This window comes from Lynx rufus, unplaced genomic scaffold, assembly GCF_022079265.1.
Source record: "Lynx rufus isolate CCGP_SWC_20201006 ecotype Redwood Valley unplaced genomic scaffold, mLynRuf1.p SCAF_19, whole genome shotgun sequence".
NCBI lineage: Eukaryota > Metazoa > Chordata > Mammalia > Carnivora > Felidae > Lynx > Lynx rufus.
Genome location: NW_025814833.1, coordinates 14,269,379 through 14,285,611, shown reverse-complemented (window position 1 = coordinate 14,285,611; position 16,233 = coordinate 14,269,379). Strand labels below are relative to the sequence as shown.

The 16,233-nt window shown below is 51.3% G+C and overlaps 1 protein-coding gene and 1 long non-coding RNA gene across 9 annotated transcripts in view; one reads left to right on the top strand and one right to left on the bottom strand.

The window, feature by feature from the left end:
- SLC25A43 (solute carrier family 25 member 43) overlaps window positions 1-3,380 on the bottom strand; it is a 34,263-nt gene extending 30,883 nt beyond the window's left edge. Inside the window, exon 1 of the mRNA XM_047081873.1 lies at window positions 3,106-3,380. Within this exon, the coding sequence (XP_046937829.1) occupies window positions 3,106-3,380 (275 nt within the window). The remainder of the gene's footprint in view (window positions 1-3,105) is intronic.
- On the top strand, window positions 1,757-9,349 carry LOC124513874 (uncharacterized). 8 transcript variants are annotated; one of them, XR_006962535.1, is made up of 6 exons: window positions 1,757-2,555; window positions 3,935-4,140; window positions 5,797-5,905; window positions 6,370-6,699; window positions 7,551-7,670; window positions 8,890-9,349. It is a non-coding gene; the product is annotated as an uncharacterized LOC124513874 (long non-coding RNA). The 8 variants fall into 8 exon arrangements; XR_006962537.1 differs by lacking the exon at window positions 1,757-2,555 and adding an exon at window positions 2,649-2,821; XR_006962533.1 differs by lacking the exon at window positions 1,757-2,555 and having other exon boundaries at window positions 3,477-4,140.
- The last annotated feature ends 6,884 nt before the right edge of the window (window positions 9,350-16,233 follow it).

Below are 16,233 nucleotides of genomic sequence, written 5' to 3'. Positions count from 1 at the left end.
TCCTGCCACCAGATGACAGTAATTCCCGTGGAGTTGCTTTCATCATCACACCCACCCCCCACCTCCTCAAAAATCTCCCACGCCTAACCTTGGCCGTGCGGAACCAGACTTCTTAACCTGGCACTCTGAGGTCTCATTCTAACCTGTTTTTCTGGCTGTACTTCCCATCACTGCTGCAGACCCACCTTGTGTCCCAGCCATGCTACATGCCTCCCCGCCTCTGTGCCTTTGCTCTTGACATTACCTGCAACCTCCTTCTCCCCGTCTTTGCCAGCAGATTCCTCCTCGTTCTCCCAAGGCCAAACTCAGATGGCTTTCTTCCTCTGTGAAGTCTTCACATCTTCTCCTCATCAGAAGTGTGAATTTCTTTTTCTTTTTTTTTAAGATTTTATTTTTAAGTAATCCCTACACCCCACGTGGGGCTGGAACTCACAACTCCGAGATCAAGAGTTGCACGCTCTACAGACTGCGCCAGCCAGGCGCCCCAGAAGCGTGAATTTCTATAGCATTTCAGCCACACGCTACGGACACACTAGTCTTACTCTTCTATCACTCTGTAAGCTCTGGTGAACAGGGACCGCGCCCCGTTCATCTTTGCGTGGCCCCAGCGTTACGCACACAGCGGGTACTTAATGAAGCCTGGCTAAATTAATGTCAGATGAATGCAGACAGAAAGGCAGCATGATGTAATAGAGTAATAGATCTGGAGGCAGAAGGTCAGGTGACGGGGCTCTCTGCTCGATCACTGAGGAGTGGTGCGGCCAGTCTGAGCCCAATTCTGCATCTGTAAAATGGGCATAATGCTTCCCACCTTATGGACCTTACAGGGCAGGAGGCAGGAATTGCAGAAACCCAATGTGTGCGTGTACACGCACACACACAATGTAGAGGTGATGGATATATTGGTTAGCTTGATTGCGATCATTTCACAACGTCCATCAAAACATCAAGTCGTACACCTTAAACATATACACTTTTTATAGGTCAATATCTCAATGGTGCTGTTAAAAAAAAATCCAATGATGTCTATACATACTAGGTGGTGCCAAGGCCAAGGGCAGACTTCGCCATCTTCAGGAGCCTGCTTCAGGTTCTGTTCTCTCTCTGCCTCCCCCCACTCATGCTCTGTCGCTCAAAAATAAATAAATGCATAAAAAACTTTAAAAATAATAAAAAAAAATTCCTAAGTCCCCTTGTTTCTGAGTGGCCCAGCAAACACTTGTTCACCAAACATTTTACTCTTAGTCCCAGACCCCTACACCTCCTTCTCCTTAGTTCGGAGTGACATCTCTACCTCATTTTGCCAGTCTTTGCAATCTGTGTGTGTGTGTGTGTGTGTGTGTGTATTCCTGAACATACATAGGAAATTAAGTTTGGCTTTCTCCCCTTAATCTGTTTCACGTCAATTTCTTAGTCCAGCTAGAAGAACCTCCCACAGAGGAAAAGGCTGACAATTCTTAAACCAGCCTTCAAAGTTCCACCCCCTTCTCCTTGGTACACATTCCAAAGTAAGATTTCCATACCACTTTGTGGAGAATGGAGGGAAGTAGGGAGGACTGGAGTCATTAAAACTCTGATAACTGGGGCGCCTGGGTGGCTCAGTCAGTTGAGTGTCTGACTTCCGCTCAGGTCATGATCTCCAGCTTCCTGAGTTCGAGTCCTGTGTCGGGCTTTGCACTGACAGTAGGGAGCCTGCTTGGGATTCTCTCCCCCCGCTTTCACACTCTCTCTCAGGATAAATAAAACTTACAAAAAAAAAAAAAAACCCTCAGAGAACTGTTTACAGACATCAGGCCAGATGTCGCAAGAGAGCCTTGAGAGAAATGCCCCAGGATCTCACTACCTTTCCTCCCCAGGGGAAGAGAAGGTAACTTCTCCCAAGCTTAGGTCATGCACGCTAGAGACTCAATGAGAAGAATGATCCCATCTGGCTTGTCAGCTGCCAGGTAAGCCGGGCCTCCCAGAAAAAAGGCAAAAATCCTGGCTGTTCGCCTCCAAGGCTTCAACTGTGTGGTCAAGACTGTGAGCTGTTTGTCTAATTCAGAGCCAAGGCCAGTCTTCGGAGTTGGCACTGTGCGCCACGGAATGAGGAACACAGGGACCATCCCAACCCAAGTACAGAAACATCCCCTCTTCCTGAAATTCCATCAGTACCATTTCATTCTTTTAAGCTTGTTTTCAGTTAAAATGCAGATATCTCTGAGCTCTGAGGAAGCTTTGAAGACTCATCTGGTATTTACATGTTTCGATAAGTGTCCTTAAGAAGCAGCTGTTGAGGGCGCCTGCGTGGCTCAGTGGGTTAAGCCTCCGACTTCAGCTCAGGTCACGATCAGTTCGGGAGTTCGAGCCCCGCCTCCAGCTCTGTGCTGAGAAGCTCAGAGCCTGGAGCGTGCTTCACATTCTAGGTCTCCTCCGGCTCTCTCTATCCCTCCCCGAGTCGCCCTCTCTCTGTTTCAAAAACAAACATTAAAAAAAAAAAAAAAAGCAGCTCTTGTTGGAGAAGGTGAAAAAAAGCCCAAAGGAGGAGGCCGGTGGGCAGAGGGTGCGGCGAGACAGTAAGTTGAGGGGCCTGTTTGCTTCGGGAGGAGGGGGGCGGGCAGAAATCTGTGGCCTTTTGCACTTTCTTCGGCGGGCTTTGCTCACAACTGCGCCACCGCGCAGACACCCCTTCCACGGGGTCTTTCTCTCCTGAGGCAGCCCAAGGCGAACTTTGCAAGTCGGTGCACGGAACTTTCCAAGTCGGTGGACGGTGGGAATGGTTTGGAGCCACCTCTCTGCAGATGCTTTTGCCCCATTCCACGTCCTCGCCCGTCCGACACCGGTGAGCCTCTCCGGGCCGGGGCCGCGCCCCCACAAAACGGCGCCTGGCGGGGCAGGGAGCCCCAGAGTGCGCCCCGGGGGCCCGCGTCCCGGCCTAAGTGCCCCGAGGGGCTCGCACGCGATCCGGAAGGAGGCTGCACCCCCTCCCCCCGCTCCCCGAGCGCGCCGCCCCCCCCCCCCCCCCCGCCCCGAGCGCGGGCCCGGGCAGCAGGGCGGCGTCGGGCCGCGGCGGCCTCCCGGCTCCGGCTCCCGGGCCCGCCCCGCCCCTACCCTACCCCGGCTTACTTGCGGTAGGCGGCGAGCTGCACGGCGCTGCAGGGGAAGAGGCGCAGGCACGCCACCGCGTTCCCCTTCCACAGGGCCCGGGGCCCCTCGGCGCGCCACACCCGGAGCCCCTCGGCCCACGGCCCCCGGGCCCGGCCCCGCCGGGCGCCGACCTGGGCCAGCACGGTGGCGAGCTCGAGAGGCGCGGTGAGGCTCAGGCTGAGCGCCCCCGCCACGCCGGCGCACAGCAGCCGCTGGCCGCCCGTCAGCCGGCCGTCCCGCCGCCACGTCGCCATCGCGCCCCGGCCGCCGGGCCCGGCCCGTGGGGACCGCGTGGCGCGGGGCTGCGGCTCCCGGCTCGGCGGGCGGATCGGGCCCCGCCCGGCAACGGGGCGGGCCGCGGCCGGGACGGGAAGCCGGGTCCTCGTCCGCGCCGGCCTCGGGGCCGGGACTGGGCGGGGAGGCCGCCCCGGGCTGAGGCCTCGCCCCTGCACCGCGCGCGCTGCGGAGGGCCCGGTTCTGTTTGCCGTTGAGAGTCCCCAGGGCCCCGCCGCCCCCACTTCTTCGTTCCTAAGTCTTCAGCGCTCCCCCCACCGCCTCGTCTCTCGTGTTTACCTCTCCTCCCCCGCCCCCCCTCCCCTTTCCACATTCCACCTCGGCCGCTTCCTCCCCGGGCCGGGGCTCTCCTTCCGACCTCTGCTTTTCTGCTCCAAGAAGAAGGCGGGCCAGTTTCGCAACGCAGAAGGGGAAAAGAAACCGATTACACACAGCTGCCACCCGTCGCCCTTGTCAAACATCGGGTTCCCTCCCGCACATGATCTCATTTAATCCTCAAATCATCCTTGAACAGGTACGTCCTCGTGTACTGCCCTCCTTTGGAGAGGCTGTACGTGGTGGCGGCTAGAGTTTGGACTCTGGAACCTGCCTTAGCATCTCGGCTCCGCAGTTTACCAGCCGTGTGACCTGGGGAAAGTCCAACCTCTCCGTGCCTCAGTTGCTCATCTGTAGTTACTTCCTCCAGGAGTTGTTGTAAAGATTAAATGAACAATGACACAGGTAAGCACCTCCGGGCAGCAAGAATTTCCTGTCCCCTTCAGGGTCCTTCTAGATAAAGAATCAAATTGACACGAGGGGCGCCTGGGTGGCTCAGTCCGTTTAGCACCGAACTCTGGATTTCAGCCCCGGTCATGATCTCACGGTTCCTGAGTTCGAGCTCCTTGCCCCCCGCCCCCCCCCCCCCCCCCCCCAGTGCAGCTCGGGCTGACTTTGTACAGCCTGCTTGGGATTCTCTGCCCCTTCCCTGCTCGTGCTTGCTCTCTGTCTCTCTCTCTCTCTCTCTGTCAGAAAGAAATAAGTATACTTAAAAGAATCAAATTGACATAAGACAGATTAATAGAAGATCAAATTTAATTTTGTACACACAGGGAACCACACACACGTGGAAATTCCAAAGACAGGTAAAACAAGGGATATATGTCATCCTGAACTCAGAAGGGGGTAGGGTCTGGGACTTGAAAGGAAAGGAATGCAGCTCACCGGGCAGTAAGAGCAGATGTTTGGTAATTAGATGTTTGTCCTGCCAGACAGATGCGTCACTCAGATAAAATTTATCTCTGGTAATAGCCCTTTATTCAGGAAAAGACCCTCAATTTAAATTCTTTTGTGTCGTTAAGGGAGGGGCAAACGTTTCTTTTGAGCTCACGGGGTCTCCATTGCCTCAGCTCCAAAGAGTTGGCCTGCCGAAGTGGTCCATCTTGGGACCGCCTGTCCATGGCCCCCGAAGGCACTGTGTGTGCTACGATTAGGTCTTATTTTGCAGAAGGGGAAACCGAGACGGGGAGGTTGACCTGCTCTAGGTCACAGCTGCTGGAGGCAGGCGGGATTCAAATCTAGGTCAGTCTTCTGCCACCTAGTAGCTACACTACACGTCCGCTATGACTGCAGGGTGTACCTCAAATAGGGACATTTCAGTGGTTTTGTAAGCTTCAGAGGGCAAGGAATGGAGGCAAGAGTGATTTGGCCAGAACCCAAGAAGAATTTTCTTTTTTTGTTTTTAAGAAGAATTTTCTTAAGTTAAAAAGAATTCCCAATTTCTCCCTGTCTCTCTTTTTAAAAAGCCACATTGATAATAACAGTGAAAAGGAAAGGGGCGGTCAGCAGTCTCTTAGGGTAAAACATCCCAGGTACACAGTTGCTTTTAGGCTCATTCAGTTCTTTTTTTCTTCTTTTTACTTCTTAAAAAACTTTTTTTAGTGTTTATTTTTGAGAGAGAGAGGGGAGACACAATCCAAAGCAGGCTCCGAGCTGTCAGCACAGAGCCCAACGCGGGGCTTGAGCCCATGAACTGTGAGATCATGACCTGAGCTAAAGTCGCATGTTTAACCGACTGAGCTACCCAGGGACCCCTCTTTTTTATTTTTGAGAGAGAGAAAGAGCATGAGTAGGAGAGGAGCAGAGAGAGAGAGAGAGAGACACACACACACACACACAGAATCCGAAGCAGGCTCCAGGCCCTGAGCTGTCAGCACAGAGCCCGATGCAGGGCTCGAACCCACAAACTGTGAGATCACGCCCTGAGCCCAAATCAGATGCTTAACTGACTGAGCCTCCCAGGCGCCCTTCATACAGTTATTTTCTACGAGTTACTGACACACAGGACAATAAAGAAACCTTTCCTAAAAGGCATCTAAATATATATAATATTTTAAGTAGGCCTCACGCCCAGTGCCCAGCATGTGAACCCACTGCGGGACTTAAACGCACAATCCTGAGATCCAGACCTGAGCTGACGTGGAGTTAGTCGCCTGACTGAGCCACCCAGGTGCCTCTGGTTTTCATTTTGTTTAATGTTTTATTTACTTTTGAAAGCGAGAGAGAGCCCAAGCTGGGGAGGGGCAGAGAGAGAGGGCCGGCAGCAGGCTCCAGGCCCCGAGCTGTCAGCACAGAGCCCAACGCGGGGCTCGAACCGACGAGCCGTGAGATCATGACCCGAGCCGAAGTCTGACGCTTAACCGACTGAGCCACCCAGGCGCTCCTGTTTTTCATTTTGTTTTAAGGCAGCTTGCGTGAGCGTCACACGTGCACCCATCCTGACGACAGGGTACATACATGCTCTTGTCTCCAGCGCTGCTGTTCTTTTTGTCCCCAGCACGAATAAGATGCTCCAGTGAGCCAGAGGCAGGAACAAGTGTTTCACTTTTCATAGCTGGGAGCTGGGAGAAATCACCAGCCGACGATTTATTTTAACCCAGAAAGTAAAAAAGTATATGTTTCTTTTTACTGCAGGTGCGCTAAACGGTAACATGACAAACAGGAATATGTATTGCCTGTCCTTCTGTCTTTTCGCGATAGGGTGCTAACACAATGAGGTGTGTTCTTTTTACTCTGCCACGGCCCATTCATTCGCTAGGATTGACAACCTGGTGTGCGTTGATCTTAACCATAAATCAGTTTCTGATGGTGTCTTGGATGTGCACTGTGCCTTGTAGACTCAAGCTAACGTTACTGCTTCTGTTGCACCCTCGTTGAAACGTCTGTGAAGAAGCACTAGCAGGTTAAGGATCCCCAACTTTGGAAAAGGAACGTGATGTGAAACTAGAATTCTCTGTTAAAAAGGTATGGTTACTTTTTAAAGAGGAGGCGGGACTCAGTCGGCGGAGCGTGCGACTCCTGATCTCGTGGTTGCAAGTTCGAGCCCCACGTTGGGTGTAGAGATTACTTTAAAATAAAAATAAAAATTGGGGCGCGTGAGGGGCTCAGTCGGTTAAGCCTCTGACTTGGGCCCAGGTCATGATCTTACGGTTCTTCGTGAGTTCGAGCCCCGCATAGGGCTCTGTGCTGACAGTTTAGAGCCTGGAGCCTCCTTGGGGTTGTTATTAGCAAAAGAAAAGAAAGGATTGCTGTAGGCCAGGACATCTGCTTTGGAGGGGTGGGCAGTGCCGGAAGGGAATGGCAGGGTGTTTATCATGCAGGTTACATGACCAGTGCTGAGGGAAGCATTTCAGGTTGACTGTTAGAAAGTCACATTCCTGGGAGAGGTGGAAACTAAATCTCGGCTTGCTGTCCTCGGTGGGGGGCAAGTGACTCCAGTTTGGGCTTTTTTTTAAAACAATAAATTACTTTAGTTGACTTGCTGATGTTTCTCAGATTATAGTGTACCTTGCTATGATTTTTAAAAATTTTTTTAATGTTTATTTATTTGAGAGAGAGAGAGAGAGAGAGAGAGAGAGAGAATATGAGCGGGGGACGGGCAGAGAGAAAGGGACCCACGGAATCCGAAGCAGGCTTCAGGCTCTGAGCTATCAGCACAGAGCCTGACGTGGGACGCGAACTCACCAACCGCGAGATCATGACCTGAGCCGAAGTCGGACGCTCAACCGACCGAGCCACCCAGGCACCCCTATCTTGCTCTGATTATACCAAAGTTAGTTGATGCCTGCTCTCTTAATTTGTCTTCTGTTCTTTAGCCTTGTGGAATTTTGCAAATTACAGAAGTAGTACATGCCTGTCAGAAGCTGGGACAAACAGTACAGAAGTGTATTAAAGAGAGTTAGGCGCCCCCTGCACATGCTTCGAGGCGCTCAGGGGTAAGAGCTTGGCAGGCATCTGTGCACCTTTCCTTGCATTTTTTTTTTTTTTCACGCTCAGATACTCCTTTATGTGGGTTTCCCCCTCCCTTTGTTCCCTCCTTCTGTTAAAAATGGAGTCACTTACGTTAAACCCCACCAAAACTTAGTACCCAGGCTAATTGCAGCTTCCCAGCTTCTCCCAGAAATGTGGTCCTTAACCAACCTGGGACTTTTCTGCTGGACCCTCCCATTCCCCTTAGGGGGGTGACCTTGCCTAAAACAATGCATTCTTTGCTAAGAATACCGGCCCACCCACCCCCACCTTTGAAACCCTCGGCTGCAGCTCAGTGGAGCTCCTTACTATTTGCTAGATGGAGTGCTGGCAATTTGATCTTTACATTTACTCCGTTGAATTTTTTTCTTTTCTTTTTTCTTTTTTTCTCGTTTTTAAGTGTTTATTTATTGGGGCGCCTGGGTGGTGCAGTCGGTTAAGCGTCCGACTTCAGCCAGGTCACGATCTCGCGGTCCGGGAGTTCGAGCCCCGCGTCGGGCTCTGGGCTGATGGCTCAGAGCCTGGAGCCTGTTTCCGATTCTGTGTCTCCCTCTCTCTCTGCCCCTCCCCCGTTCATGCTCTGTCTCTCTCTGTCCCAAAAATAAATAAAACGTTGAAAAAAAAAATTTTAAGTGTTTATTTATTATCGAGAGACAGAGCACGAGCAGGGGAGGGGCAGAGAGAGAGGAGAGAGCGAGAATCCCAAGCCGGCTCCTCACCGCCAGCACAGAGCCGGACACGGGGTTCAAACTCATGAACTGGGAGATCATGACCTGAGCCACCCAGGCGCCCCATGCCAGCCTTTCTTTTAAACAAAAGCGAGATAATTCCTCTGGAGAGACATCCAAAAAGCTATTCAACAGGTTCCCTCAAGGAAGGGAAACGTGAAACTTGGGAACAGAGGTGCAAGGGAGATTGAGTTTTTTTTTTTTTTTAATTTTTTTTCAATGTTTTTTATTTATTTTTGGGACAGAGAGAGAGACAGAGCATGAACGGGGGAGGGGCAGAGAGAGAGGGAGACACAGAATCGGAAACAGGCTCCAGGCTCCAAGCCATCAGCCCGACGCGGGGCTCGAACTCACGGACCGCGAGATCGTGACCTGGCTGAAGTCGGACGCTTAACCGACTGCGCCACCCAGGCGCCCCAGGGAGATTGAGTTTTGACTGTGCCCTTTTGTGTTGTAGGGGCCAAGGCCGACTGCCCCCAAGATGTGCCACTTTGGTCACGCAGATCATGCCGAGCTGAAAACAATCCAGGCCCAGAAGACGCAGGGAGAAATTTTGACCTTGCCCCCAAAACTGCCTCAAAGAAATGAGATTGGGGACGTGCTCCGGGAAGGGAGCCATTGCCATACTTACCTACATTATAATGTGAAGTAGGTATGGTGGAGAGCGAGGAATTCAGCAAAGTCCGGTTGATCAAAATCTTCCCTGTGTCCCATTGTTTCTGGATGACCCAGTCAACATTTATTTACCACGTTCGCTCTTTTTCATTCTTCCTGTGAGCATTCCTTCCCTTTGTAGTCTCAGACTCCTTCCTCCTCCTTAGTTCAGGGTGACTTCGCACTGCCTGGCTGTCTTTGGAATCTTACGCGTGTGTGGATTCCCTATGCCCCTGAAATTAAATTTGATTTTCTCCTGTTAATTTGTCTCCGGTCCATTTGCTTCTTACTCCAGCTAGAAGGATCCTGGAGGGCAGAGGTAATTTTTCCTTCCTCACAGTACTGTTTCCCTCCCCCGCTCTTTTTGCCAATTTAACAACAACGACAAAAAATCTCTACCAATTAAAAAAAATGCTCTCATCCGCCATCAATTTCCTCTGAAGCATTCCCGTTCGGTACAGTGTTTTCTGTGACATTGGCTTTACCCTCAGGAGGGGTCGGTTTCAAAATGTTGACCGGCTCTTGGTGAAGGTCCGAATGCAACAAAATACGACCTACCTTCCACTTACGTGTTAGTTGCGTTCCTGGGAAATTTCATGCACAGGAAACCGTGCAAAAGCCGGTTCGTCTTTGAGTTGAGCAGAGTTAAGCTCTCAACTCGGATGATTATTATTAACGCGAGTGTCTGGTAGGATCTATGGAAGTCATGAAGGAGGCAGGACATTCCCCTGCATCACAGAGGCCTGGCCTTTGCCCATTGATTGCCAGTAGAGCACCGCAATCGGTGAGGCGCCCCCCCCCCCCAATTTTCAAAACGCCCCCCTAGAAGCCAGTGCCGTTCCTTTTGAGAACCACGTGCTCTCGCCGCTGCTCCCTCGGCCTGGAAAGTTCTTTCCTCAGACGTTTGAGGAGCTGGTTCCTTCGTCTCGTTCAAAGCTCAGCCGAAACGTTACCTCCCCAGAGCGCTGGCCTTTCTTCGTTTTTTTTTTTTTAATTTTTTTTTTAACGTTTATTTATTTTTGAGACAGAGAGAGACAGAGCATGAACAGGGGAGGGTCAGAGAGAGGGAGACACAGAATCCGAAACAGGCTCCAGGCTCCGAGCCGTCAGCCCAGAGCCCGATGCAGGGCTCGAACTCACGGACCGCGAGATCGTGACCTGAGCCGAAGTCGGACCTTAAACGACCAAGCCACCCAGGCGCCCCAGAGCGCTGGCCTTTCTACCCATTCCACGGAGGCCCTGTTCACTCTACCACATTTTGCCTCCTTCCAATTCTCCCTATAGCATCTGTCCCGATCTGCTACTTTTCTTTCTCGGTTGATCGCCTGTGTTTTCACCTACCAGAGTGTAAGATTCACGAGGGCAAGGGATCTTGTCGCTTGTTCACAGCTGTGTCCCCCGCCGCGCCCGGAGCGCTGGTTGACGCACGTCACTCTGCCATCGTAAGTTACAGGAAGGAAAACAAAAAAAAAGGAAGGGAGGAAGGAAATCTCTTTTTCCGCCGTACGATTGGGCCAAGATGAACGAAACACAACGTCTTCATGAAAGTTTCTAGGTCATGTGTGATAAATAGCAGAAGATTAGCTGAATTCACAAGATCCGTGGATTCAATTGGCCCTGGATGATATTTGCCTGGTCAGAACTGGATATTTGCCATTTTACGTTTATAGCCGCATCTGGAATTCTAAAGTGAACTGATCCTTGACAGGGACACTTGGCTTTAGCCCCAGTCCTCACCGTCACCCTGTCTTCCGTGGCAGGTTTTTGGCAGACATGTCAACAATGACTTCAGGGGGCGCCCGGGTGGCTCCGTCAGTTGAGTATCCGATTTCGGCTCAGGTCGTGATCTTCCGGTTCGTGGGTTCGAGCCCCACGGCGGGCTCTGTGCTGACAGCTCGGAGCCCGGAGCCTGCTTCGGATTCTGGGTCTCCCTTTCTCTGACCCTCCCCTGCTCACATCCTCTCTCTCTCTCTCTCTCTCTCTCAAAAATAAATAAACATTAAGAAAATTAAAAAAACCTTCGCAGTGAAATATAAACACCATAAAATGTGGCTTCCATGGTTTTGGCATTTTTATCCCTTGGCACGCGGTATTTAACTTTAGGCGATGCTTGGACATCCATCCGCTCTGCTTCAGAAGTTTCGATGATGTTTGACGCAGGAAGCCTTCGCGTGAAAACTAGGTGAGGTTTTCATTCATTCATTCATTCATTCATTCAGTCACTCATTTATTCATTCCACAAATATTTAACAAATACTTGCTCTGTATCAGGAACTATGCTGTCACCTCATGGAATTTAATTAGCTCCCGTGACCAGGCCACAGTAATCCAAATTTCAATTTTTTTTTTTTATGGTAGTCACATGATACTTTTAGTTTCTTGGCTGCTGGTAGGTTACAACTCTGAGAGATGGTCCAGGTTGAGAGAGTGATACATCTGTAGTACTGTGTCGGCGTAAAACGCACTGTTTTTAAATTTTTTTTTTTTTTTAATTTTTGAGAGAGAGAGAGAGAGAGCAGGCGAGGGGCAGAAGATCCAAAGCGGGCTCTGCGCTGACAGCAGGGAGCCCAATGCAGGGCTCGGATTCACGAGCCATGAGCTCGGGACGGGGGCCGAAGTTAGACGCTTCAGGGACCGAGCCACCCAGGCGCCCCAGTGCAAAAAGCATTGTGCTCTTAGCAGGGACACAATAAGGGAGTAGAGCCCGGGCGCCCAAAGTGAACGCAGAAAGCAGCTTTGTTAGTGACAGTACACTTAAGGTGGGACAGCTGGCAGGCCCCGAGGCGGCAACTGCCCTGAGGGCACAGGGTCCTTTCCTTTTCTGTGAGGGAGGCGGTCTAGGACCTGGGACAGGGTCCTCTCTCTTGGAGGCTGCTTCCAATCATTTGGGGGCACTCCTCCCACAGGTCGCGAGGGGGAGTGTTTGATCCTACAAGGTTTGCAGAGAACCCTTGAGATCGTGACCTGAGCTGAAACCCGGAGTCTGATGCTTAACCGACCGAGCCACTGCCCCTCTGCCCCCGCGATGCTCTTACGCTGCCCCTTTCCCATCAGGGCCTCCCCGATTCCCAGTCCTGGGCGGCCGCCCATCTTTTCTCTGGCCTTCTAGTTTTGCCTTTTGAGCATGTCACATACATGGAAGCGTACAGCCGGTAACCTTTCGAGACGGGCTTCTTCCACTGGCCCTGATGCTTCTGAGATCCATCCCTGTTCTGGTGTTCCTCGGTAATTTGTTCTTTTTATTGCTGAGTCGTGTTCCGTTGTGCGGCCCCACCACAGGGTTTACCCACTCGTCCATTGGTGGACATTTGGGCTGATTCCAGTTTGGGGCTATTATGAGTAAAGCAGCCATGAACATTTCTGTACAGGCATTGGTCTGAAAATATCTCCTTTAGCGGCACCTGCGTGGCTCAGTCGGTTGAGCGTCCGACTTGGGCTCAGGTCATATCTCACACTTTGTGAGTTCGAGCCCCGCGTCGGGCTCTGTGCTGACAGCTCGGAGACTAGAGCCTGCTTCGGATTCTGTGTCTCCCTCTCTCTCTGCCCCTCCCCCGCTCTCCCTCTGTCTCTCTCAAAAATGAATACACACACACACAAAAAGCAATGTTACAATGAATAACTTTGGGAATATGTATTTTGGTGTTGCTGGGGTTGATCTTCATCTGCTGTTAAACTTTAAAATCCCAGTTGTAACCACTGATCCGTGTTGAGTTCAATAGAAAACAAAACAGAATTGGGAATGCAAGCTGGTGCAGCCACTCTGGAAAATGGTACGGAGGTTCCTCAAAAAACTAAAAATGGACCTACCCTACGACCCAGCAATCGCACTACTAGGCGTTTATCCACGGGATACAGGGGTGCTGTTTTGAAGGGACACATGCAGCCCCATGTTTATAGCAGCACCATCGACAATAGCCAAAGTATGGAAAGAGCCCAAATGTCCATCGATGGATGAACGGATAAAGAAGATGTGGCGTATATATACAACGGAGTATTACTCGGCCATCAAAAAGAAGGAAATCTTGCCATTTGCAACTACGTGGATGGAACTGGAGGGTATTCTGTGAACTGAAATTAGTCAGAGAAAGACAACAGTCCTATGACTTCACTCATATGAGGACCTGAAGAGACAAAACAGATGAACATGAGGGAAAGGAAACGAAAATAACATAAAAACAGGGAGGGGGACAAATCAGAAGAGACTCGTAAATACGGAGAACAAACTGAGGGTTGCAGGAGGGGTTGGGGGAGGGGGGACGGGCTAAACGGGTCAGGGGCACTAAGGAATCTGCTCCTGAAATCATGGCTGCACTATATGCTAATTTGGCTGTCAATTTTAAAAAATAAAAACATTAAAAAAAAAGAAAACAAAGCGGAAGAATGAAGCACTGGCCTAATTCCTCATAAAAATTATACACGCCTTTTCCTCCTTCCTGTACGAAGGGTTGGGTTGTCAGCTTCCGGCAATGGCGTGTTGAGGTCTGTGGACCCTCAAGATACAAGGCCCCACGCTAGGGCTCCAGCCTGGGCTTGTGAAGTGCTTCCCCACACGGCAGTGGTCGTTGGCCAAGAGCTGAGGCGGCCTTGGGGAGCAGGGGGAGCCCCCCCTCCACTCCGTGCACCCTTTCAGGCATCTCAGTGCCTGCGAGATAGAGAAGAGACAGCCTGGTCTTCAGAGGGGTCAGCGCACCGCCAAGGTTTCAATTACAGCGGGATGTGGAGGGAACGTCCTGAGGAGAGGTTCGAGGCTGGAGGGACTTGGCCCATCACAGCCTGGCAGTTCTAACCTTAACCTAGCCCCTAACCCTGACTTCACCCTCACCCTCACCCTCACCCTCACCCTCGCCTTCTGGCTACAATGAGCCATGTGGCCCTTCGCTATTGGGGCACTGGGAATGGTTTCCAGCGTCTCTTCTGAGTGTTCCCCAAGATCGGGCCCAAGGACCTAGTCGGCGTGGGGGAGGTCACAGGGCCGAGCCCCCCCTGCAAGTGTGACATGCATGGTGCTGGTGTTTAACGTCCCAGGTAGAGGCCAGCCACACCTACCAAAGTATCGCCATGCTGCAGCTGCTGTTCTCCCTATGATTTGCGTGAGGTTTGTTGTGCTGAAAAGAAGTCAAAGAGAAAGGCTGCCCGGCTACTGAGACTTCACAGGACGGCAATACCTTGGTGGGGGTCCCCGGTATCTATGCCTTAGCTTTGTGGATCCAGAAATTCCGCTTTAGGAGCGTACCCAGCCGTGAACTGGTGCAGTGAGTCAACTCTTGATAACTGTTGGTCACGCCTCAGTCTCCTTTGCTGCTTCTTCCTTATCTCTTTCTTTTTTTTTTTTTTTTAAAAACTTTTTTTTTCAACGTTTATTTATTTTTTGGGGACACAGAGAGACAGAGCATGAACGGGGGAGGGGCAGAGAGAGAGGGAGACACAGAATCGGAAACAGGCTCCAGGCTCTGAGCCATCAGCCCAGAGCCCGACGCGGGGCTCGAACTCACGAACCGCGAGATCGTGACCTGGCTGAAGTCGGACGCCCAACCGACTGCGCCACCCAGGCGCCCCCCTTATCTCTTTCTTTAAAAGTTTTTTTTTTTAAAGTTTCTTTATTTACTTAGAGACAGAGAGAGAGAGAGAGAGAGAGCACAAGCCGGGGAGGAGGAGAGAGGAGACACGGAATCCCAGACAGGCTCCACTCCATCAGCGCGCGGCCCAGGGCGGGGCTCAAAGTCACAAGCCGAGAGATCATGACCTGAGCCGAGATCAAGAGTTGGAGGCTTAATCCACTGAGCCACCCAGGCGCCCCTGGTTTCTCCTTATCTAAATATTGAAGTCCTCCAGGCTCAATCCTTGAACCTCTTCTCTATTTACACTGAATTCCATGGGGATCTCATCTAGCCTAATGGCTTTAAGTACCATCTATGTCCTGACGGCTCTCAAATGTGTATCCCCAGCTTTGAATTCTCCCCGAACTCCAGATTCTCATACCCGGATGCCTCTTTAACAGCTCCTCTTGGACATCTAATGGGCGTTTCAAACCTGATGTGTCTCAAACCAAACCCCTGGTCTTCCCCATCTTCGTGAATGGAGACTTCGTTCTTTTTTTTTTTTTTTTTTTTTTTTTTTTTTTATTAAAAATTTTTTTTTTTTCAACGTTTATTTATTTTTGGGATAGAGAGAGACAGAGCATGAACAGGGGAGGGGCAGAGAGAGAGGGAGACACAGAAGCGGAAACAGGCTCCAGGCTCTGAGCCATCAGCCCAGAGCCCGACGCGGGGCTCAAACTCACGGACCGCGAGATCGTGACCTGGCTGAAGTCGGAGGCTTAACCGACTGCGCCACCCAGGCGCCCCGAGACTTCGTTCTTTTGGTAACTCAGGCCAAAACACTTGTAGTCTGCCTGACACCCAGTTTTATCTTTTTAAAAAATTATATTTAATTTTTTAAAAGTAGGCTCCATGCCCAATATGGGGCTTGAACTCACAACCCTGAGATCAAGAGTCACATGTTCTACTGACTGAGCCAGCCCGGTGCCCCCTTTTTTTTTCTTTAAAAAAAATTGTTTTTAATGTTTATTTATTCTTTGAGAGAGAGAGAGAGAGAGAGAGAGAGAGCATGAGCAGGGGAGGGGCAGAGAGAGGGAGACACAGAATCTGAAGCAGGCTCCAGGTTCTGAGCTGTCAGCACAGAATCCAACACGGGGCTCGAACCCACGGACCATGAGATCATGACCTGAGCCAAAGTCGGACGCTTCAACTGACTGAGCCATCCAGGCGCTCCTCTTTTTTTCTTTTTTAAAAAATGTTTATTTATTTATTTTTGACAGAGAGAGAGAGAGAGAGAGAGAGAGAGAGAGAGAACACGTAGGGGAGAGGCAGAGAGAGAGGGAGACACAGAATCCGAAGCAGGCTCCAGGCTCTGAGCTGTCAGCACTGAGCCCGACGCGAGGCTTGAACTCACGAACCTTGAGATCATGACCTGAGCCACAAAGTCAGGCACTTAACTGACCGAGCCACCCAGGCACCCCCAGGTGCTCCTGTCTTTAAAATGTATCATCTCTCGGGGCACCTGGGTGGCGCAGTCGGTTAAGCGTCCGACTTCAGCCAGGTCACGATCTCGCGGTCCGTGAGTTCGAGCCCCGCGTCGGGCTCTGGGC